This window comes from Emys orbicularis, chromosome 11, assembly GCF_028017835.1.
Source record: "Emys orbicularis isolate rEmyOrb1 chromosome 11, rEmyOrb1.hap1, whole genome shotgun sequence".
NCBI classification, from domain to species: domain Eukaryota; kingdom Metazoa; phylum Chordata; order Testudines; family Emydidae; genus Emys; species Emys orbicularis.
Genome location: NC_088693.1, coordinates 32,601,436 through 32,626,685, shown reverse-complemented (window position 1 = coordinate 32,626,685; position 25,250 = coordinate 32,601,436). Strand labels below are relative to the sequence as shown.

Below are 25,250 nucleotides of genomic sequence, written 5' to 3'. Positions count from 1 at the left end.
TTCATCACGAAAGTTGAACTTACAAATGTAGAATTATGTACAAAAATAACTGCATTCAAAAATAAAACAATGTAAAATTTTAGAGCCTGCAAGTCCACTCAGTCCTACTTCTTGGTCAGCCAGTCACTCAGACAAACAAGTTTGTTTACATTTGCAGGCGATAATACTGCCCGCTTCTTGTTTACAGTGTCACCTGACAGTGAGAACAGGCATTCTCATGGCACTGTTGTAGCTGGCGTCACAAGTTATTTACGTGCCAGATGCACTAAAGATTCACATGTCCCTTCATGCTCCAACCACCACTCCAGGGGCCATGCGTCCATGCTGATGGCGGGTGCTGCTGAAAAAGAATCCAAACCAGTGCGGACAGATGCATGTTAATTTTCATTATCTGAGTCGGATGCCACCAGCAGAAGGTTGATTTTTTTTTTTTTTTTTTTTTTTTGGTAGTTCGGGTTCTGTAGTTTCCACATTGGAGTGTTGCTCTTTTAAGACATCTGAAAGCATGTTCCACACCTCGTCCCTCTCAGATTTTGGAAGGCACTTCAGATTCTTAAACCTTGGGTCGAGTGCTGTAGGTGTCTTTAGAAATCTCACATTGGTACCTTCTTTGTGTTTTGTGAAATCTGCAGTGAAAGTGTTCTTAAAATGAACAACATGTGCTGGATCATCATCCAAGACTGCTATAACATGAAATATATAGCAGAATGCAAGTAAACCAGAGCAGGGGACATACAGTTCTCCCCCAAGGAGTTCAGTCACAAATTTAATTAATACATTATTTTTTTAACTAGTGTCCTCAGCATGGAAACATGTCCTCTGGAATGATGGCCAAAGCATGAAGGGGCATACGAATGGTTAGCAGATCTGGCATGTAAATACCTTGCAATGCTGGCTACAAAAGTGCCATGCAAATGCCTGTTCTCATTTTTTGGTGACATTGTAAATAAGAAGAGGGCAGCATTATCTCCTGTAAATGTAAACAAACTTGTTTGTCTTAGCAATTGCAGAACAAGAAGTAGGACTGAGTGGACTTGTAGGCTCTGAAGTTTTATATTGTTTTGCTTTTAAGTGCAGTTATGTAACAAAAAAAATATACATTTGAAAGTTCCACTTTCATGACAGAGATTGCACTACAGTACTTGTGTGAAGTGAATTGAAAAATACTATTTCTTTTATCATTTTTACAGTGCAAATATTTGTAATCAAAAATAATATACACTTTGATTTCAATTACAACACAGAATACAATATGAAAATGTAGAAAAACATCCAAAATATTTAAAAAATTTCAATTGGTATTCTGTTGTTTAACAGTGCAATTAAAACTGATTAAATCGCGATTAATTTTTTTGAGTTAATCAAATGCGTTAACTGCGATTAATCAACAGCCCTATAAATTACTGAATCAAAATTTATGAAATCTGGATGGCTCAGTGGCTTAGAATTTAGTGCTGTGTGTACTGTCAGATGAGAAACATGTGTGAATGTCATGATTGATTTCCTTGGTGCCTGATCCAAAGCCCAATGAAGTCAGTGAGAGTCTTTCCATTGATTTTAGTGAACTTTTGGATCAGGTCCTTAGAGCTATGCAAACCCTGCTTGGTTCATCAGTTGTTCATGAAAGATTTACATTTGAATAAACTCAGGTTTTTCACAGTCAAATCTCATTGCTAATACAGAGGCAAGTTGTGGGTTTGTGCTTGCTTGCATGTGTTTGCCACAGTTTACTGATTTGCCAGACATGGAAGTTAGGGTAGACCTCTACTGTGGTGAAACAACATAACTATGAACTCAAAGAAACCAATTTTCCCTTGTAAAATTGGTGTATAATTTTGATGTGAAACAAAGTACAATGAGACAGTTCTCAGTAAGGTGGGGAATTATAGAAGTTAATAATGTACTAGGCCACTGCCTGCCAGAGTCAGACAGAGGGACAAGTTAACAAGTTTGTTTGTTTGTTCTCCTGACTTCCTGAATTTTAAACTGTTTAACCAAGTTTGGTGCCAAAATATTACATAAAAGCAAACATCTGGTTTTATGGTACTCTTTTGTGTAGGACAAAGAAGCATTGGGAGCCCTGGTTATGGTTGTAGTTTGGAAGTGGGTGTGGAAATCTAGTGTCCTAGGGAGAAGAATATAATTTGCTTTACGTAAACATTCAAAACTTATCCTGATGGATTTTTTTAAAAGGTTTTCTAGGTTTATGAGTGTGACAGAAGCTGGATGATCACATCTGGGTTTCTGATGCACATTTTGTAATATAATTTTTCCACTGTCAAGTTATTCTGAAATCCCAGATAGGATTCCTTTTATTGTTTTATGTTTAGTTTATTTGCTTTTTGCATAAAACATTTTAGTCTAAGATGCAGGAAATTTTACGTATTATTCCTGACTTTTCACAGGGAGATCCCCAGCCCTCCCTTTCTGTCCTGTGTCTGCGCACTTTCTCTCACACTCTTTATTTTATTTTATTTCATTTTTGCCCTCCCTACCATCAGTGTTTCCAACTTAGCGACTTTGTCACTAGATTTAGTGACTTTTTGGTTTCCCTAGCAAGAAAATAAGTGTCAAAGTGACGAGTGACAAATCTAGTGACTTTCACTGCCAAATACAGAGACATTCAGAGAAAGGAGTCACCAATATGTAGTTACAAAATCATTCACAAGCAGCTCAGTAATGTTAATAAAATCCATTCCATACTCTTCGTACTACATTCTGTTGTACGCCAATGTCGTCATGTCTCAATTGAGCATGTCCTCGAAAGGAATCACATTCCAGGGCTTCTTGGGCTGAGATCACTATAATCTGCAGGCGAGGAAAAGAAGTTTGTGGAGGCTAATTAAACACTAAAGGCGCACTTTGGAGAGAGCAGCACATTAGCCAGGGCTTGTTTTTACCCAAATGTGTTCTTTCTCGCTGCTCCATATTAGGCAGCACCCCCTGTAATGCAGGGAAAGATGGCTAATGAAGCGGGCTGGGTGGGGGAGGCAGGTTAGCCAGCGAGGAGAGCCACACAGATGGAAGGTGGAGTGGAATGAGACAGGACTATGTGCGCCAATGGGGTAGGGGGCACCATGCCTCCCAGAATGAAACTCTTACTACAGGATCAAAGGTGGAGCGAGCTTGATTTCAGTTCCCCTTTACTCCTTGGGGTTGGCCTGGGGTTAGCTGCCCAGCTGTTTTCAGAAATGAAACCCTGGAAATGGGGGGAAGGGGTCCGGTTAGCAGACTTTTGTTTTTAAATCTACTTTCTTAGCTCCCTGCAGCGTCGAGCTCAAGTCAGGCGACTGTCCTCTTCCCCCTGGTTCTGGGCTCTCCCTTTCACTAACCTGTTGGCTTAAACCCAGGCTGGCAAGAAAGGCGAGGCTCAGCTGAAATTAACCAACCCCAGCCAACCTGGACTGCAGTGTACAGAGCGCTCTTCCCAATGAGCAGAGGGTGCCTCAGAGCCTCCTGATGTTGACAGCGTACTGTTTTAGTTGCTTCTGGTGTGCAACAGCATGTAGTAAGAAGAGCATGGAATGGATCTTATCAGCACTGTTGAGCTGCTTGTGAATGATTTTGTGACTATACTCGCCTGTGTGTGTGTGTGTGTGTGTGTGTGTGTGTGTGTGTATATAGATATATATAAAATCTTCTTTTCTGTTGAATTCTCTGGAAATTTTGTTTGGTGACACTTTTGACTCCTTTGGAGTGCTTAAACAACTACATCTAGCAACTTTTAAGGGCTTGTCTGGTGACTTCCTGCTATGTGGAGTTGGCAACACTGCTACCACTTCCATACTTTTATTTGCCTAGTTGTGGGGAGAGGAGAGAGCACCTCAGAGTCCCGTCTTCTCGCTGTGCCATCCACTCTGAGGCTAGGTCTACACTGCAGCGGGGGTCCGACCTAAGATACGCAACTTCAGCTACGTGAATACCGTAGCTGAAGTTGCGTATTTTAGGTCGGCTTACCTGGCGGTGAGGACGCGGGAAAGTCGACCGCTGCCGCCGACTCCGCTGCCGCCTCTTGCCGAGGTGGATTTCCGGAGTCGACGGCAGAGCGATCAGGGATCGATTTTACCGCGTCTTCACTAGACGCGGTAAGTCGATCCCCGATAGACCGATTGCTACCCGCCGGATCGGCGGGTAGTGAAGACAAAGCCTGACACTGTGGTTGGGATGTCCTGTTGGAGTATCAGGAATGGAGTTAACTGAGCTTTGAAGGAAGCCCTTCTAGGTGATGCGGGTGGCTGTAATTCTCTCTCTTACACACATGCACGCACACACACACACACACACGCATGCGTGCACGTGCACACACACACTTCAAGAAGGTAGAATTTTTATTGACGTCATCTCCAATTGCCCACTTAGGCCTTCAGACCTCAGAGAACCCCAATCTAATGTGCTCATTTGGAATACAGGTTATAACACAGGAAGGAGACGGAGCAAATTTGGGGGGGTGGGGGGGGCTGGGAAACCTAGTATTAACAGTATGTGTTTGTTTGTATGTGCAAAAAATAGAAGAAAAATAAACAAAGACTCGTTATATATTTGGAGTTTTCCGTAGATATCTGAGTTCTTGTCTTGGAGCACAGAACTTTTCCGTAATGCAGACCTCCCAATGAGCTAAATTTACCACTGAAGTAAGGGAGTACAGTTCCATTGCAATTAAAGATGCAGTGCACTCAGTAAGGTCAGCAATGAATTTGTCCTTATAGATATGTTCTATATAATTAAATAGAAAATGATAACCTTTTCATTGTTTTTTGTACCATCTTATAGAATTTAAGTATATTTTACTGCTCTACAGGGTGATTCAGAAAAGTCTCAATTAAATCCCATAGGTTTTAAGACCATAAAGATGGTCCAGTGCATTTCAGTGTCAGGCATCAAACCTTTACGCTGTTTACTATAAGTGTCATGTTGCTGTAATGTTCTAATACAGGGGTCGGCAACGTTTGGCACGCGGCTCGCCAGGGTAAGCACCCTGGCGGGCCGGGCCAGTTTATTTACCTGCTGACGCGGCAGGTTCGGCCGATCGTGGCCCCCACTGGCCGCGGTTCGCCGTCCCGGGCCAATGGGGGTGGCGGGAAGCCGCGGCCAGCACATCGCTCGCCCGCGCCGCTTCCCGCCGCCCCCATTGGCCCGGGACGGCGAACCGCAGCCAGTGGGGGCCGCGATCGGCCGAACCTGCCGCGTCAGCAGGTAAATAAACTGGCCCGGCCCGCCAGGGTGCTTACCCTGGCGAGCCGCGTGCCAAACGTTGCCGACCCCTGTTCTAATACATATTCTAAATAAAAAGACTTTGCTTTGTTTTACATGGTACACCCCCTCATTTGTAAAGCGAGATGATTTGATGCTGATAATATGTAGCTTGGCTTACAAACTTGGCCATAATTTACCCCCAGGTATCTTTAGAAAATTTTGCTTATTTTTAAAACAACCAATTTTTGGATGCAAAATAAGCAATTTGAGTACAGAAATTTTTAAAGCAAAAGAGCTCTTACATTTCCTTCAAGAAATGTCACCTGTTTTAGAGGGAATAATTTAATATCTTTGCATTTCCAACTTGAAAGGGATTTACATGTAGAGCTGGTGATATTCTTGCTAACCCTGAAAATGTATTAAATAATCTAGACTCTTCCTCTGACAAACTATTGATATGCTTTTGTAGAACACTTATGCTCTTCTAGAGTGAAATTCACTTTGGAGAGGAGGATGGGCAGAAGGGTTAAGGCTATGTGTTGAAGCTGTGTAGGGAGAGCCATCTATGGCATAGTGAATGTGGAGAGGGCTTAGTTCCCCCTACTTGCCAAGGATGATTGTGATCTACCAGCCTTAACGCACCTTACATGCAGCATGAAGGAGCAGTAGCAGCAACTCCAACCCCTGGATTGGAGTAGCAGCTCCAGACAGGGGGACCCTCCCATTCACCTACATAAAGCCTAATTATTCTGATTTTTATGTAAGTAAAGTGAATATCCCCCTTTATTCCTTGTTTCTGAATACAACATGTTTTCTTTTGCATACAAATATATAACTTGTAATATTTATTTTTCAATCTTCCCAAATGTTGGCAAGCTTTTGTAATGAGAGAGTCTCAGATTTTAATGCAAGCCTGTTTATTATACAGTAGTAATGTTAGTAAAACACTCTAAGGAGCTAATTTCAGACTTGTACGGTATACATTTTAAAGTGATAAGTTTTAGGACACTTGAGTGCAAACATATTTTACATCCAGTACTAAAATGTGAAAAATCCAAATGAAGTATTCTTGCAAAGAACAGCCTGAGTTTCAGAAAATTAAAATATGACTGGGAATAAAACGTTGTGTTGCCCAAGGCAGAAACTTCAATTAAATCCTTTACTAATAGCGTTCATTAAAGAAGAAACTGAAAACCCACAGCTCACCCAGCTCAATGTATAAAAATATAATTGTCTAATAGAATCTAAATAACAAGCTAATTCTAAAATCATTAAAGCTATCCTCATCTCAAATTTGTAGCAGAGAAATCTGAACTTTATGTCAAAAATATTGCTATCGTAATGTAGGCTTTTTCCCTCGTGGTTTGAACAGTGCACAGTAATGAATATTAATGTGAGCTGTAGACTCTCAGTGGATCCATTTTCTTGTCTTCTTTTTCTGCTGACTCGTCTAATGCAAAGGAGAAATGAGATGATCTAAGATAACTGAAGCCACAGGCCCTCACTGTATACTATATGGATTCAGTATTATTTTCAGTAAGTGCCTGAAGCCATCAGATTGCTGCATGACCTGCCTCATACTAGGTAAATCATTTTTTCAATACAAAATAATAATAATAATAAACCCATCATGTTTGTCACTCACTGACCATTTGAAATGCAGTGAAGGAGACAGCATTAAGACAACACAAATTTTGCCTTGAACCCAGAAAATTATCAGTTGTGATGTGGCGATATGATTTGATTGAGAATTAAAATCCTATTGACGAGAGTGAACAGACAAGGGAAGAGTCTCTGGGATGGGAATACATTTCTCTTTGGAGGATTCTTTGAACTTGAGAGTTATTCAACCCCATTAGAGGAGATTTGAAAACAAAGCACTCACTTTTTTGGAAAGTAAGAGTCAAGGTGAATAAATGAACAATGAAGATATTTTTTATATATGTGTGTATATATCTATGTACGTACGTGTGTCTGTGTGTGTATATATACACACACACATTTTATATATATAAAAATATATATAAAATATTCCTTGTTTCTGAATATAGCATGTTTTCTTTGGCATACAAATATATAACTTGTAATATTCATTTTTCAATCTTATATATATATATATATATATATATATGTATATATATTATACATGTGTATAATATATTTAGATGCACACACTTTACAAATTTGAGAGGTTTTTGGAGCACCACAGATCCTGACCAAATTTTTTCCTTGGAAGCACCCCACTCCCTCCCCCACCCCAGCTGAGAGCTGCTATCTGTGACCTTGATCCATGACAGATGTTTGTCATCGAAGACAAGGTTGGTGAGGTCATATCTTTAATATCTGTTGGTGTTAATGAGCTCCTGGAAGGCACTCAGATATTACAATCATACAGATGATATAAGAACCTGTATCGGTCTTATCTACACAGGAAAATTTCTTACAAGTTACACTCGTATAGTTATACTGGTATAGTTGTACTTTGTTTGCACACTTTTATTCTGGTATGAGTGTTTGTGGTCTTCCCCCCCCCCCCCCCCCCCCCCCCCCGCGCTTTGGCTTAAACTCCTTTCCCAGTGAGATCAGCTAAACCAAAAAATGCTCTCTTACCAAAAAACACTTGCCCATGTGGACAAGGGAATAGAATAGTTCCAGCACAGGGGTTCACTAAAATGGACCCTTGCATCCACTTAGAGTCCCATTGACTTAATTATAACTTAATTAGAACTTCACATGAGCATAAGAGTCTGCCCTTGTAAAGGATTAATGTTATCTTGATACGTGGCCAGCATTAGTAGCATCAGAGGGCAGCAGGGGCACAATATAGCTTGAGACCCCCCAGAAAACATTCTTACTAGCCTTTTCTGAACACCAAATACTCTCAGCTGAGATTGGTAGAACCTCTTCTGCTCCATCTCAAATATTCCCCACCCAACTTTCACCTAGGGCTAGACTGGAAGGTGAAAGCCTCCTGCTCAAAAGAATATCATCTGGCTCATAAAATTCTGCCTCAGTTGTTGTTTTCCCAGAATGGTTTGTGTACAGAGTATGTGTATAAAAACAAATGGTACTGTATGTTGATGCAAACTTTCATTGGGTCTGTCTTGTACACTACATAATTTTGTGTAAACACAAATTTTTAATATAATGCAACAATTTAATCTTAAAGATATCTTTAAAGCAAAGCTCATGATCCCAATATTTGTGGCTTTCTTTGAAGCCCCCTCTCAAGCCATGTTCCCTAGACCCTCTGTTAGAAGTGACTTTTCTGAATTCTGCAGCTGTGGAGAGGATGGATACTTGTATAGGGGAACATCAAAGTGTGCAGAAAGATGCAGGGGGCATGGCTGATATGTACTGTGTGGAGGGAAGATCAGGGGTTCAGATATGTTCTGTTTACAGGCAGAGCTGGGAGCACCCCTATTATAATGGAAGTGTTGGGCAACGTTAATAAGACTTTTTTCAATTGCTTATAACTTTGCCAAACTTCAACCATCTGGAGTGAAATTTTCAATTCCAAATATCTGCCTCAGGCTAAATATTGTTGGAAAATTTCTTCCAAATGGCTCTATTATTTCTGAGAAGAAGGCTAGGAAAAAAATACACTATGTTACCTATTTTAAAAATTCTGTCAACCTTTTACTTGAAAAGCTTTAGCACCCCTATGCTTTGGAGCAGGAATTTGGCAGCCATTTTGTCAAGAATGTGCCATTTATTGTCCCCATGAATCTCTGCACCAGTTTGGCCAAGTTATAAGTCATTGGAAAATCACAGTTCAGTTCACATATGCTCAGAAAAAGGTTCTTAAATTCTAGTAGCTAAATTCCTCGAAGATTCAGTCTGCACTGAGCATGCACCCATTCAAGGCTACAGTGATCTATAATGCTAAGTACTCTGAAAAATGAGGTTCTAGGAATCTCAAATTGGGAACCCAAAATTACCACATATTTTGACCTTAATCTCTGTGCCTTAATTTCTTATTTGAAAAATGAGGATAATAATACCCCTTCATCTCATAGGAGTGTTTTGAAAATAAATTCATTAATATTTGAATAAATTATACAAAGGGGATGAGCACCATAGACAGACTCGTGAGGAAATTAACAATTCCAACATCAGAGTGGGGTTTGAATAGTGGGCAGTAAGTAAGATGTAGGGCCCCACATGGAACAAGGTGGATAAAACAAAATATTGAATAACTGTTTAAGTAAGCACCATCCATTCTGCTCACTCAGTGAGGCAGGGAAAATAGTACGGTTTCGTGTAAAGAAAGACTGTATTTTAATTTAAAGGCACAAAGAGGTTGAAATAAGGTTGCCCAGTCAGCCTTAATTCTGGCATTTCCTAACTTTTCGGTGCTTGACTTTGCGACTTTATTAATGTTCTTTTAACACAGAGGAGGGGTTGTGTGTAATTCTGTATAAGTTCTTATATCATCCTCATCATTATTATCTGAGCACCTTCCAGTAGTACATTAAGTGAAGTAACTAACATCTTCTCACATGGGATTCATTCTGTCTCTCATCCTGGCCATGTCTACACTAGCACTGCTTCAATGGTATAGGAATACTGGTGTACTATACTGGCAAAGAGTTCTTAGTGTGGACACAGCTACATTGGCAAAGTTGTGCTTTCTCCTTGCATAATAAAACCATCCCCACACAAGCATAACAAGCAATACTAGTAAAAGCTCAGTTTTGCCAATATAGCTGTGTCTACACTAGGGACTTCTGGTGCGATCCCTGACCAATACAACTGTGCTGCCTCTTCACACCCTGGACTGACATAGCTTTGCTGGCATCAGTCTGTAGTGTAGACCTAGACCAGACCTTGTATCCAGGGGGAGAACTGTGTGTATTGTGCAGGGGGTTCTTTTGGTAGGGTTTTGGGTTTCTTTTCTGTTTTTGTTTTTTATTTTTTAAATGTACACGCTGCTGTGAGTTCATATTGGGGAAGGAAGGGTAAAGAAATGTGCTTTGCACATGGAGCAGAAGATGGTGGGGTTTGTAATGGTCCTTAGTTCCTTTGTGAATTGTTCCTGACTCCTAGACCAGCCCCGAGAAGGTTGTTTCCTGCACAGATGAGCTTTACCCTATGGTAGAAAGCTCCCTAAGGGTTGTTAGATTCATGCTCACGTATGTTTTGTTGCTGTATTTCAGATGGGAGATGACAAAGGCATGCTTTGTTGAGGCATTATCCTGTAGTTAGATTGTGAGGGATCATGGGCCAGGATTTAAGTGGGTTTATCTTCAAGAAAAAAAAATCAAAGTAATCACAAGTTTATAGAGAAGGATTTGGTCAGTAATAAAGCTTAGAGCAATGGCTGAGGGTGTGGCAAGGATTTTTTTTCCCTCTTGTGTCCTTTCTCAGAGAGAAATGGAACAATTAAAATTCTGTATAAAATTAAGTATAATGGAGGGAAAACCTGTTAGACTACCAAATGTGCACAATCAACCTGAGTAACTGTGTGACCTTGTCACTCTGTCCTTCGTCCTCCCTTTCTCCCCACTCGTTATTTGTTCTGACTTGTTCTTTTATATTATATTTAGACTGTAAGCTCTTTGGGGCAGAGACTGTGTTCCTCTTCTTTGTGAAGCACATTTTGGGGTATTGTACGATAATAATTAGTAATATTAAAAAGCCGCTTCCATCACAAGCTCTCTCACACAATACCAATCACACTCCACTCATCCCTCCCTAGGTCTTCTGTAAAAGCCAAGGAATATAGGTGTACCTTGCAATGTGTCCTAAAGCTCATCCAGCCCAGGTTCTGGTGAATCCAGGGAGGAAGCAGTATTTAATTAACTATATTTAGTATTCCAGGTAATATAAAACTGGACACACATTATTTGAATAAATTCATGGATGTGTATAGCTCACTCAAATAATTTTGTTTGTATAAATCTGGAGCTGGTCAGGAATTTTTCTGGAATGTATTCATTTTGACAAAAAGGTTTATCAGGTCCAGGATGGAATTTCGCATCAAAACCAGTGAGAGAGAGGGAGAGCCCAGAGCAGCTAATAGCCTGGTGGTCAAGGCTCTCATCTGGGATGTGGGAGACCTAAGCTCAAATCTCGGGTGTGAATCCGGTCTCCCAGATCCCAGGTGCATGTCTTAACAGCTGGGTTATTGACTGTTCTGCTCATGCTCCATCTCATTGCGTGCTTGTGTGTCTGTTTGTCATCCCAATGTGGAATGAGAGAATTTTCACAGGTTAGGAAAACCATTTCCTGCCCAGCTTTATCTGCATCGGACAACTGCCTATTTTTATTGTTACATTTTGCCAGTATACTTAAAAAAAAATGCACTATATCATTTGTCTTTTCCATCCCTTTTATCTCTTCACTCCAGTTTTTTCTTCCTTTCCTATTATTTGTCTTCTCTTTTCCTCCTCCATTTTCAAGTTGCCATTCCTTCAGTCTAATTTTTCTTTTCTCCCAGCTTCAATCCTGTTTTTCCCTGAGTTGCTTCTCTCTAATATTTTCCTTCTTTCCAAAAACCTTAAAACAAAGATATGATATATATGTTAAGACTGGTCATTTGTTCGTACTAATCTCCACTTTTTTTCTGAATGGTTAAGATTAATAAAAAGTCACTCTAGACCTGCTTTACGCAGGGTTTTTTTTCTTGCTTGAATAATTATACTGAGACAGTTGTTTAAAGTGGGTGATGCAGGGAAAGAAAGGCTTGTATATGGGACCTGAGAATCATAAACATAGAAAAACAGATGTAATGATAGACATAGTTTATGCTTAAGATTTCTTTCAACGCTATTGGTTTTGAAAATTAAATGGCAGTTTTTAATTCTGTTTCAGCAACAAGAACAAGATCCAACTAACTTATATATTTCCAATTTGCCGCTGTCAATGGACGAGCAGGAGCTTGAGAATATGCTTAAGCCATTTGGGCAAGTTATCTCTACAAGGATACTTCGTGATTCCAGTGGCACAAGTCGTGGTGTTGGCTTTGCAAGGTACTGTAGTTTGCTTATTCGCTTTTTTCATTCTGTACTATGTAAACCATGTGTCCATCAATAGTGTTCATCATAAAAATGTCTTTTTCTAGCTATTGTCACTCAGGGTTCACCCAGAATAGGAGGAAGAAGAAGTGATTACAGAACGCATACCATACTTTTAATTTGAATCCCTTTTTAATTAAGAGATGCAGCGGGACTTTGGTAATTTGTGCCTTGCTTAGCCAAATATGTCAGACTCTCAACTAAGATTTGGGGCTAATTTTGGCTTGCTCTGGGCACTAGTGCAGGGGTTCAAGCGGGAACAAGACTCCACTTTTCACTTCTGCAGGGGTCTCCTTGCACCGCTATTGCTCCTACCTCCCCCACACCTGAGTAAGTGGGCTGGAAGTATGTGGAGCCTTCTCAACCACCCCTAATGATAGCCAACATCCATGGAAGGATTTGGGCTGAAATCCTCTCATCACAGACCCTCCTTTCCACATCCCCCAAGCCCTTCCATTAGGAAAACTTATAACAGTGCCTCAGGCTGATAATCAGACCTCTACTTCTGCTAAATAGGGCCTCTTCAAGTGCAAAGGGAAATTCTCCCTGTTAAGTACTGTATGAGCAGAACCCCACCCTGGCCTCTATAATCCAGTTTTTGAGGCTAGGTTTCCTGATGGAGGAGATGTGGGAGGTCTCCTGCACTACTGAAATACCTTTCTTTGCATCAATTTTTCTGAAGAAAGAGACCCATCACTCTGTATTGTGAGTGCTTGGCATATTCTGGCTCATGAGCCTGTTGCCATTTTGGAGGAAAATATATTTTTGATCCTCCATAATAAATCTTACACCAAAAGCATTTGACATCTAGATGGGAATGGTTCTCCCTTTGAGTCAATAAGAACAAACACTGTTTCCATGGTCAACTCAGCTCTCAAATATCCTGCCCCTGGGGGTCTGCATTTCCTTTAGTTACTGGCTATTTGACTATAGCAGATTTCCATGCCAAGAGTTCTCCTGTGGCCCTTTAGCATTTATTTTCTCTGTCTCTATGTCCTGCATTAAGCCTAGATCAACTCATGGTCACTCTTTAAAACAGTCAAGATCTCTTTTGTGTGCAAGCTGAATGACCACATTTGAGAACTGGATTGGAGATTTCTGTTAACAGTGTCTGCAATGGAGAGCACTCCTTGAATTAAGGAAGTAGAGCCTAAAAGATATATGATTAAGCATATAGATGTGCCACAAAAACATTGATGATAGGTAGAATTAGTCCTCTTGGATTTCGAAGACCAGATGACTGGATAACCATTTCTGATATTTTGTCTATGTTGTGGTAGTTTTGTATTTGAAAAAGTAGGAGAATATAAAATTGTTGGTGCTCTCATGGACTGTACAGAGAAGAATCTGAACATTGTATGCCACCTGACATATAGTCAGAAGTCTGTTGATTTGTTCAGTCAAATCCAAATATTTTAGAGAGTGGTTTCACTGAGTTTGCTTATGGGAAATTAACAAGATGGTAGGGTCTCCCTGAAATGGTTCTCTTTGCAAGTTGCTTCTCATTCTGTTAAACAAGAGGTATTTGGGACAAGATTTTACCCTAAACTCTTGTGGCATTAGATGCCAGAAGAGCATTAAAATTCTACCTGGAAAGTGCACAAGAGATATGCAAATCCAAATCACCATTTGTGTTGTGGGTGTGTTGGAAAAAAGACCTTAGCTTCAAAATCTGTACTTTCTAAGTGGGTTCTCTACTATACTAAGACTGAAACAGCTCTATGTGTTCATTTAGAAATATGGCTGGCTTTTACAGTAACAGGAGAGGAAACCTATGTAGATGAGTTGTATAAGACCATATTTTGACATCTATCCACATATACTCAAGTACTGCAAGTTAGATGTCTGAACATTAATGGGTGAATGCCTTTTTGAGACTGAAGGTTTTTAAGGTTTTACATGCGAATGAATGTACAGTAAGCTTTCAGTTCTTGTGTCCATGATGTTTTAGGAGGTTAGTAGAAAGTAACCTCAGAATAGATTTTGTCAAGTCCAGATTTGAATCTGAGACTAACGCAGTGACTCAGATCCAGCAATCCAGAGCCCTCCCCAAGCTCTCTTGGTTCTCCAGTTACATTTGTGAACAAACCCTTTTGTTCAGTCTGCCCATTTGCTGATCCTGGTTCTTGGCTATGGAAGAATTTCCCAGGGTCTGAGTGGGAAGACTACCAGGAGTCCAAAAGCACCAATTTTTACCTCTCATTGGTTACTGTAGATTGCTGATGAGTGGAAGGTGATTTAGTCATATGGCCTAACTTGTGGATCTGAGTTTCACAAATGTAATATGCAGATAACAATCCCCTTTAATGATTTTGTATATATTACCTCGACTTCATTTTACAAACAGCTGTTAAACTTATACTCCTATTAAAAGGTAGTTCAGTGTGCTGTGTGAATGGAGTTGGCTTTTTTACTCTAATGCCTAGTGGACATTGCAAAAACCACTGCCAACAGTGATACTGCCCTTTGGTGTCTGTCTCAAAGAGGCTGTGATTTGAAATTTGAATGAATGAATGTGAATTAACCCGTCTGTTCGGTACCATTGAATGGACTTTTCACTGCTACTGCCCATGCCATACTAGATGTATTTGGCTAGAATCCTGAATCTGCCAATAATCACAAACTGGGTTCAAACTCTGTCTCAGCTCATGAAGGTCTTCCTGGATTCACAAAATATGTGCTGAGCTAAGTCAATGCAATTTGCAGTTCTGGCCTTCTAAACTCACCCCATAGCATCTACTGTTAGATGCCTTGAAGTCTCCTCTTAGCCTACCCTTACCTTTTTGCTGTCCTGACACACCCTATTCCCACTCCACCTGGTGCAAGTTGCCCTTCCCGTAGGATTTTCTGAAGGAGCAATGGAGTAATTAGGTCAGGGCCACTGTGCCCCCCTGCCCCCCCCCAACAGCAGGAATGGGGAAACACTACCATGCCTGCTGTGGCTCCTATACTAAGCAAAGCAATGGCCACACCCCTTGTGGCTTAGTTCTTCTAGGGCAACTCTAGCTAGCAATTATGAGCTGTTCCAGCTATTATGTCATTGCCAGGGAAGCCGGTGGATTCCCTAACTTCCATTATAAGGTTTACTGGGCATCTCTGTTTTTGCATTGTCTAGGATTTTGCAGGAGCAAGTGTTCCTGCTCCTTCTGCATCATTGAGATGCTAAGCTGCTTCCTGTTCCGCTTACTGCAGAACCTAACTAAATTTTGGGTTAAGGCATTGGCCTTTCTTTGTCCTTCCTTATAAAGTTGGAAGATGGTGAAAGAGAGACCCTCTTGAGGAGAATTCAGGGGTGAGGGTTTTCCTGTTACATGCCTCCTCTACCTTTAACAAGGTGGGCGGGAGGGAGAAATTAGGGAGGGTTTCTTGAAGCATTGGGTTTAGGATCCAAACACCAAGAATCCTGTAGTAATAGTCCCATTGCCAACCCTTGGAAATTGAGTATACATGGCCTAACTTGTATAACCCATATTATCTGAGCTCTGCAGGGCATGACCTAATAAACAGAGAAATTAAATTTTCAGAGTGTCGAGTCTATCACTTTGCACAAAAAGTTAATTCTCTTTAATTTTACCCTTAATTTTACCCTGTTGCTCTCACACACAAAAGGAAGTCACAAAAGTGAAAGGAGAGCAAGAAACCCTAGTAAATCTGTTTGTTTTTTTTTCTAACGCAGAAACCAGACAAAAGTTTAATTTCTATTTTATCCTTTATTTATATAGGATGGAATCAACAGAAAAATGTGAAGCAGTGATTGCTCATTTTAATGGAAAATTCATTAAGACACCACCGGGAGTTTCTGGTATGTTGCTTATATTGCTATTCTGACAACATATATCAATAGATGACTGTCCTTACAGTTTAAGCATATCCTGGGGATTGTTATACCTGGTTTGTCATTCATTAAAATGTAACACTACTTCCCTGGATAGCTAGAATATTTGCTGGTCTGGAACACAGTAATGCCACTTCTGTAGAAAATAACACCATGATTGTTTTCATTTTCACAGTAGAGCTTCACTGGGAAGCTGTGCTGTTGTGTTCCACTCTACAAAGTGGAAAAGCAGTCTTGAGCCAAATTCTGCACTAACTTACATCCTGTGTAACCCCAACTGAAGTTAATTGTATACTCATTAGAGCAGAGGTTGATTGGTGACCCATGGATCAATTAGCTGCTGTTTGTTTAAAAAAAAAAAAAAAAAAAGTGACCTAAACTTACTGTTTTGCCATCTACCCATGCTTTTGTTTGAAGTCATTCACTTCCTGGCAAACTGGATCCCATGAGCAACATCTTTGTGGCCTGCCTACAGAAAATCCTTTTGAAGTGCATTGAATTTTTCCACTCTGGCAACAGAAACAGATTTTCAAGTTCTTGAGCAAGGGAAAAAAGAGACCCACAGAAAATGCTAGAAAAATAGAAAAGAATTCAGAGTCAAAATGCATAGGAGCTCAGTGGCGAGAGACTATGCTCACACCACCTTCACTGATATCTTGCCTGTTAAAAATATAATTACAGGAAAACATATATTCCATGAATTAAATTTAAAGTCACTCTGTATAACACGGAAAGAGAATTTTATATCACAGAGCAGCAGAGTAAATTAGGAAGCAAAATGGGACAATACATGAGGAAAGAATACATGGCTAAGATTCCAGGCTTCCTTTGGTAACTATTTTACAGGGACACTCAAGAAAGAATTTGACAAGTTACAGTGTTATTGACACATTTACTGGAGTTCTCCTCCCATTGATGACACATCCTTCATGCCCAAACCTTGGCACAGAGAACACAGGAAAAGGAAAACAACAAACAGCAAAAAAATAATTTAGCTTGTTTAATAAAACTACATACATGCCTCATCCTTGAAAGATGACTCCTACATGAGTCAATCTGTGGTTTGGTAGGCATGGAAGGCTGCTTCCCCTTACCCAGCTTGATCTATTGCAGGGTGACATTTTGACCTGAGTGCCTTTTGCAAACTCTCTGCACTGGGATGCGTTTCATAGCCTACCAAATAATAATTGCATGAAAACTGTGGACTTTAGGGTTAGGGGCTGTAACTTCCATTTTCCTGTTGACTATCTTTGCAAATATCCCATGTAGAGAATTATTTTGTGAGGTGGAAAATCCATGAGGCAGCAGGTAGATAATGGTACTATTTTCATTGAATGTTAACTGCTCTCTTGTCCTCTTTCATTTTGCTTTGTTTTATAATACTGAAATTGCTTAGACACCATTAAAAGTCTCATGAGTAGGAACAGACAAAGCTCTAATCAATATTTAGATATTTCTAACCAAAAGGAAAGGACTGTAGAATCTGTTCAAAACTGGCAACTGCAAAATTGTGGGAGCTCCTGCTAGTGCTTTTTAGCTTGCTCGTTTGCAGCTCTGTGTCCTACCCACGCCTGGATGGGCAGCTGTCAGCTTATCATAGCTGATCACACCCTGCCTACAGTGGGCCCTTTTGAAGCCAGAGTTACACCCTTGTGCTATCTGCTTTTACCAGGTAGAAGCAGCAAGTTATTGGGCAGGATTACATTATAGGAGTGATTTGTAGAACAAGTGGGATGGGGGCACACACTGTGTAAATGTGACTATCCGGGGACAGTAAGATGCACTCATTGTTAATACTACAAATACTTAGCATTACACTGCTCGTTATTCAAATAAGTAGGTGAGGAAGGACGTCACTGAGAGAAGCTACATCATTAAAAGCTCAGTGGTGCAACCATGTAGGCACAGCCTGGAGTTGTGGGTGGTGAGAAGCTGCCCTGTCCCTTGGGGAGGATTTCTGTGGCGGTAGAATTGCTCCTAATGCTCCCTGACACAGGCGGAGTTCTTGATATACAGTAACTCCTCGCTTAACGTTGTAGTTATGTTCCTGAAAAATGCTACTTTAAGCGAAACAATGTTAAGCGAATCCAATTTCCCCGTAAGAATTAATGTAAATAGAGGGGATTAGGTTCCAGGGGGAAATTTTTCAACAGACAAAAGACTGCATGTATATGTATATGTGTGTATATGTATACACACACAGTATAAGTTTTAAACAAACAATTTAATACTGTACAATGATGATTGTGAAGCTTGCTGAGGTGGTGGAGTCAGAGGGTGGGATATTTCCCAGGGAATGACTTACTGCTAAATGATGAACTAGCACTTGGCTGAGCCCTCAAGAGTTAACACGTTGTTGTTAATGTAGCCTTGCACTCTACAAGGCAGCACGAATGGAGGGAGGTGACAGCATGGCAGAGAGAGACAGACACATACTGTGTGTGTGTGTGTGTGTGTGTGTGTGTGTGTGTGTGTGTGTGTGTGTGTGTGTGAGAGAGAGAGACATACACCGTGTGTGTGTGAGAGAGAGACGTGCATTGCCCCTTTAAGTACGCTGACCCCACTCTAAGTACACTGCCTTTTTAAGTAGATCAGCAAGTTGAGACAGCAGCTGCTGCCAGCAAGCTCCCTCCTTCCTGAGCCCCCCTCTGTGGAGATGAGGTACAGGAGCGGGGGGAGGGGGTACCCCTCTTCCCCCTCCCACCCCTGCACAGCAAGCACGAGGCTCCCAGGAGCAGCTCCAAGGCAGAGGGCAGGAGCAGCACATGGCAGTGGGGGGAGGGACAGCTGAACTGCCAGCAATTGATAGCCTGCTGGGCAGCTGCTGCACAGGGAACTTAGGGGAGCTGATGGGGGACTGCTGGTCCTCCCTGGTTCCAAGTCCTCACCAGATAGCTCCAATGGGCTGCTCTTTCTGCAACCAGTGGACAAACCAGGCGGCTGCCAAACAATGTTATAAGGGAGCATTGCGCAACTTTACACAAGCATGTTCTCTAATTGATCAACGACGCGGGACAACGTTAAGTGAGGAGTTACTGTAGTCCTGCAGGAGGTACCGCGGATTCCCCACCCTGCACTGCAGTCTGACACAGAAGGGGACTAGGCCATGGGGCAGCTTCCTGGCCCTTAGCAGGCCATGCAAAGGCAGTGGAGAGGGCTCACACCCATGTAAGCTCCAGGCACAGTCTGCTCCTAAATGGATAGTAAGAGGGTAAAGTTGTACAAAGTAGATGATTATCCTTTGGGGGAGTGAGAAGGGAGCAAGTTTAGAGCCATACAAAATTAAACTGCAGAAGTAGAACTGCATGTTTAAACTGAAACACTGTGTACTAAAAACTTGGCTAAAGTCAGCAAACGGAGCTGGATATTTAAACACTGTTTCCAGGATGGAGAGTGTAGGAGAGGAGGATTGTAATGAAATAGGTGTAGGAGGAAGAACATCTCTTTTAGTCAAAATAACAAAGATTGGATTTAAATGAAAGAAGTTATAGGAAACAGAGCTGGACCTCCTGGGCAGCATGAGAAGACAGATCAGGAAACCTTAATGCAAAGTGCCCTGTAAAGGCAAAAATAATGAATGCAGCTCAAGTATGTATCCTGACAGTGGAACTTCTAACGGAGGTGCAGGATAGAACTATTTCCTTACGCAGACTATTAAACAATCAACAGTTACAAGTGCCCAACCCTGAGAGTTAACCAAGATTAATAGTAAGCTGGTTCTTTACCCAAATACCTATATCCTATATTAAGTGCAAACTCACTCCCTCACCCCAATATTGATATGGTGTCAAGATTACAAAGGGTTGTTTTGGTTTGGGGTTTTTTAAGTCATGCAAAAAGATAAGGCTCAAAGATCAATGTTAAATCAACCATGTTATAAATCCACAGTAGTACCTACTATCTCTTGAAGCATTTCTAATGTGCCGAACACTAAAGTATGATTTCTTTTAACAATTGTTTCTTTTCCTGGGATTTTGTTAACTATGTTAGATGAATATTTCTCTCTCATTTTATGCCATAAAATGAGATGTGCCATGACTCATGTAACATTACTGGGAGAGCCTTAACTTTTGCATATGCTGCCTTTTTAACTTTACCTGTGCAATTAGTTAGTTTTGATATTACCTTAACATAACTTGCATTTAATTTCCTTTTTCTTTTTTAAGAAAAGTAATTGTCTTTACTGAAGAATGGAGTGTTTAAAGGTTCTCAAGCTGTGAAATCTGAATGTCACTGAAGTGAATTGTGTCACTGAAGTGAATTTACATTTAGGAAATGAATCCCATAGCACTGTGACTTTCCCTGCAGAAATGATTGTGTTGTTTTTTTTCCTCGGTTTTGGATTTTTCTTTCATATCACGTAAAATATTTGGGCTTTGGCAGATTGAGGTATGGACCCCTCTGTATCTCCATTGTGGTCAATTAACAGAATTTGGCCCAAATATTCAAGATGGTCGGTAGTTAGAGCAGCTCCTTTAAAGTTATAGTTATGCTCTGGCTGGAAGAATTGGGTTGCATGAGTGTAACTGAAGGCAGATTTTGGTCCATTGAGTTTAAAGTAACTTTCTACGGTTTTAAAAAGGGTGCCTAAGTTTTATTTTAAAATATTAAGTCCAATTTAATTCATATTCTGATTAATTAGCAAAATGGGAGTTTACGTGGATTAGCTTCTAAAATTTGTGGTGTGTTCCAGCTTCTGCCAACCAGTACTAGCTATTTTTTAGGTGGCATTGACCAACTGCAGATCTCCAGTGAAGTGAGCATTGCATGTACCTTGCACAACTACAACACACACAGCTGACTTTTACAAGTTTCACTATCTGCCATCATAGTCAATCTGGCCCATTATCCAAATTTAACCCAAGTTAACTTAAATTGTGTTTTAAATTTAATCTTTCATCAGTGATCTGGAATGTAAGTGTGTCTATGTGTGCATCAGAACTCAAGTGTCTGAATGTCTTCTCCACAACAACTCATGAAAGCAAATCCCAGACATTTTTTGTGTGAAATCTGTTTTATAGCTCATTCCAGAGCTAAAAGCCAATCCAGAGGTTCTATAAAATTGGTCTGATTTATGGTTTGAAGTTCTGATCTGGAAGAACAAAAAAAAAGGGGGGGGGTATTTTAATTTTGCCCTAATTTGGAGGCATACTCTGCCACCTTTACTCATGCTACGTAATGCCTTCCCCCATGAATAATCTCATGAAATTAGTGAGACTACTCATAGAGTAAGGTACTGCTCAATGTAAGAATCTGGCCCTTGGTAAAGTGGTAGAGAACAGAAGTAGCAAAAGAATTTTCAGAAGACCCTAAATCCAGATTGTGGTCCTTATCTCTCTTCTCCTTCTCAAAAGATTTAGGAGTCAGAGTTGGAAAATTCTTTTAACTGCCAGAAGAGATCAGCACTGTGTGTTTTTAATTTTGTAAATTAATTTTAATTTTCTTGTGTATCCACTAGGTTAAGCCTGTTGCTTTCATCGTACTTCACACCGAGTGGCTCCTTTCTCCATGAGTAGTTCCATTGAAGTCATTGGGACTATCCATGGTGTAAGGTACTATTCACTGCGAGTATGGGAATCAGAATCTGACCCTTAATTTTTATTATTAGGTCATTATAGAACAATTTGTTTTCATAAAGTTGTTTGGTACTATCTGTAGCAGTGATCTGTATAGACTATCAATATATAGTAGAACCTCACAGTTACGAATGGAGGTTGTTCTTAACTCTGAAATGTTTGTAACTGAACAAAACATTATGGTTGTTCTTTCAAAAGTTTACAGCTGGAAATTGATTTAATGCAGCTTTTAAACTTTATTATGCAGAAGAAAAATGCTGCTTTTAACCATCTTAATTTAAATGAAACAAGCACAGAAACGATTTCCTTTTCTTGTGAAATCTTTTTTTAAACTTACCCTTTATTTTTTTTAGTAGTTTGTTTAACACAGTACTGTACTGTATTTGCCCTTTTTTTTTTTGGTCTCTGCTGCTGCCTGATTGCATACTTATGGTTCCAAATGAGGTTGTGTGGTTGACCATTCAGTTCGTAACTTTGAGGTTCTGTTAGAGAGTTAGATACAGGCACGTGCCTGTGCATGCTCTTACAGTCTTGATCTAAATTCTCAGACAAAAAAGTGCAGCATTCTGGAAATGTCTTTGCCTGCCACAAATACATTTTAAGTTGAGAGTTTGTTTTTTTTTCTTGACTTAATAATGAAAGTGAAAGTCAATTATAGTATCCTGTGTAATATTTAATTTTAAACAGACACATAGTCTTTAGTTTTCAAAGTACTACTGATTTAAAAAAAAAAAAAAGAAAACATGTAACTGAAATTGTCAGAGGGAGCCTGGAAATTTTGGCAGCTCAGTGGTGGGGACAGATAAGGTTTGGCACCTAGGAAGCTGTGGAATGCAATTTGGAATTGATGAATGTGCACATTACCTGGATGTTCCTGCTAAAATGATAAGCTGAAATAGTTAAATGCTAAAATGTAAATTGTCGTCATTAGGTTTCAAAAGTTAATACTCCATGGAGAATAATAGGGCAGTTAACATCTCTGAGCTATTGGGCAGACACCACAACATCAGTTTTGCACTTGGTTAAGTTTCAACGGCTTTCTTCACAACCACTTTATTATTTTAAATGAAAGCTTAGATTTTGAAGCATAATTATGTGGCAAGAGGTGAATTGCATGGCTGTGAAATCGAGTTTTTCTAGGCATTGTCCATGTGTATTCCACTTCTGGTGAGTGTGCACACCATGAACGAGGGATCAGAATCTTTTTGAATAGTAGTATCCATTGGGACTGCACCTGCACTTTGCATGCCTCCTGGAACCCATAGCCAAGGGCATAAACGTCAGGGCAGCTCCATTCACCCTTAAATTCCTTCTTACCCCCGAGGCTTTGAGACAGAACCCTTTAATGTCCCCATCTCTGCACACTGTGCAGTTGTTTTCTCTTTAGTTAGTATATAGATAGTGCAATTAGATTTACAGACTTTAAGCTCTTTGACAAAGAAAGAAGTCTTCAAGTCCGGGAGGTGCCCTGGCACTGGACCGTCCTGGACATGGAGGCATTGAAGTCTCCAACATTCAAATCCTGTCCCTTCTGCGAGGTAATTATTTCCATTAATGATGACACTCTAAAAACATCATCTGCCACAGGGAAGCACAGAGCTCAGTGGTTTGAGCATTGGCCTGCTAAAGCCAGGGTTGTGAGTTCAATCCTTGAGGGGACCACTTAGGGATCTGGGGCAAATTCAGTACTTGTTCACTGCTAGTGAAGGCAGATGGCTGGACTCGATGACCTTTCGGGGTTCCTTCCAGCTCTATGAGATAGGTATATCTCCATATATGCTGTATATGCTGCTCCTTTACCAAAAGGACCCAAAAAGTGAAAGAATTCCACCTGAAGCTTTTCCTCTTAGAGGTTCGTGACTGCTTTATCGGTTCCTGAAGGGGAAAAGACAGCCACACAGGATCAGACTGACTCTTAGTACTTTGGTAAGCCAAGGATTTACCTCGAGATCCAGAGCTCATTTAGCATTGAGAAAGCCCCACTCCTCAACTATCGAATTGACCAGAGTTTCCATACCCTCTTCTCTGAGGAAAGAGGAAGTAAGGAATATCACATTCATGGTGACCAGAGACGTAGATCTCCCTCTCCTGCACTGAATAGATCTAGCTTAGGAAGCAGTTCAAGGCCCAGAGCAGGTCCAACTGTTGCCTCAACACCACTCAGATACATTGGAATCCAAGTGTCTGGCACCAAAGATCTCAACACCAAAACTGCAGCACCAAAGCAATGGGCACAATCATCAGAGCTTCCCTTGTCAGCACCAAAGAACCCAGTACAAGCATCTAAGCTCCCACCCTCTGTACTGACATCAGAGCACCCCAGACTGCGCTTTGCAGTACTGAACACACTTCCAGAGTGCCAGGAACATTCTCAGAGCTGACTTTGTTGGTGCCCACGAGGTTCACCAGAGCAGGACACTTAACGGTATCCAACCAGCCAGTCACCATTGTTGGCCTCCACTGGGACATTATTGGCCCCAGCACTGACTACAGCCACCACCTCCATCCCAGTACAGGATATTGTGGGACCTTAAAATCCCCAAAAAATGGCTCCACCTACGAGAGCATTATATTCCTGTTCCTCCTCTACTTCTGAAGGGCTTGAGAAAATGTCACTCATGTATTTGCCCACTCATTGCCCCATGAACCAAGCTATTCAGACAGGGAATCCAGAAGATGCTCTTACATTGCAAAGACATTGAGACTCTCTTGGGAGCAACATCCGCCCATGGCACCCATGTCAAAGACACTACCAAGTCTCCACTAAGGGGGTTGAATATTTTTATAACCATCCAACACCTGTCCTTGGAAGTGGCTGACTCCAAAAGAAATCTAAACAGCAGGGACCACTTAAGGCAACATCTCGGGACAAGGACCCCAAAAAGCTGGAACTCTTTGAGCATAAGACATACTCCTCAGCCAGTATACAGATACGCATATCAAATTACCAAGCACTCATGGCTAAATATACCTTCCTGAACTGGCATCAACTGTCGCTCCTGCAGGAACACACAAAAGAGCTCAAGTCGCTGGTGTTAGAGGGGTAACTGGTTGCATGGACCTCATTACAGGCCACTAATGCCGTGGACATAGTAGCTCATGGTATGGCAACTGCAATCACAATGCACCGGGCCTCCTGGTAACAATCCTCTGGAATACTGAAGGAGGTCCAAATGAGCATCAAGGACCAACGCTTTGAAGGTTGCGATCTCTTCTTACTGACAGAGCCCTGGACATATGAAAGGACTCATGGGCCACCATGTGCTCTCTGGGGGGTGTACATCCTAGTCCCCAGGAGAAAACAATATAGGTCTCAGAACTATCGAACAGAGACAACCTCCTTCATACTACTGCAGCTAGCAAAGATTGTCCAAGCCTCTGAGGAAGAGGCTGAGGTTTCAGAGGAAGAGACACTCTGCCCCTTTCTCCTCCACCACACATTCTGCATCGACCTTCCATCAGCAGTTCTGATAGTACAGTCAAGAGTCGCTTAGACCCACAGGATCTACTTTTCTCTCCTTCCTCCTTGCCCCTCTCACATCCCATCTCTGTTTAGGAACTGTTTTGGGGAGTCCTGAAACTGGATAACCTCAGACCACTGGGTCTTGGAAACAGCCGACAAGGGGT

The 25,250-nt window shown here is 41.0% G+C and overlaps 1 protein-coding gene across 1 annotated transcript in view; it reads left to right on the top strand.

Moving 5' to 3' along the window:
• RBMS1 (RNA binding motif single stranded interacting protein 1) overlaps positions 1–25,250 on the top strand; it is a 129,357-nt gene that overhangs the window by 79,170 nt on the left and 24,937 nt on the right. Inside the window, exons 5-6 of the mRNA XM_065412920.1 lie at positions 12,010–12,167; positions 15,935–16,014. Of these exons, the coding sequence (XP_065268992.1) occupies positions 12,010–12,167; positions 15,935–16,014 (238 nt within the window). The remainder of the gene's footprint in view (positions 1–12,009; positions 12,168–15,934; positions 16,015–25,250) is intronic.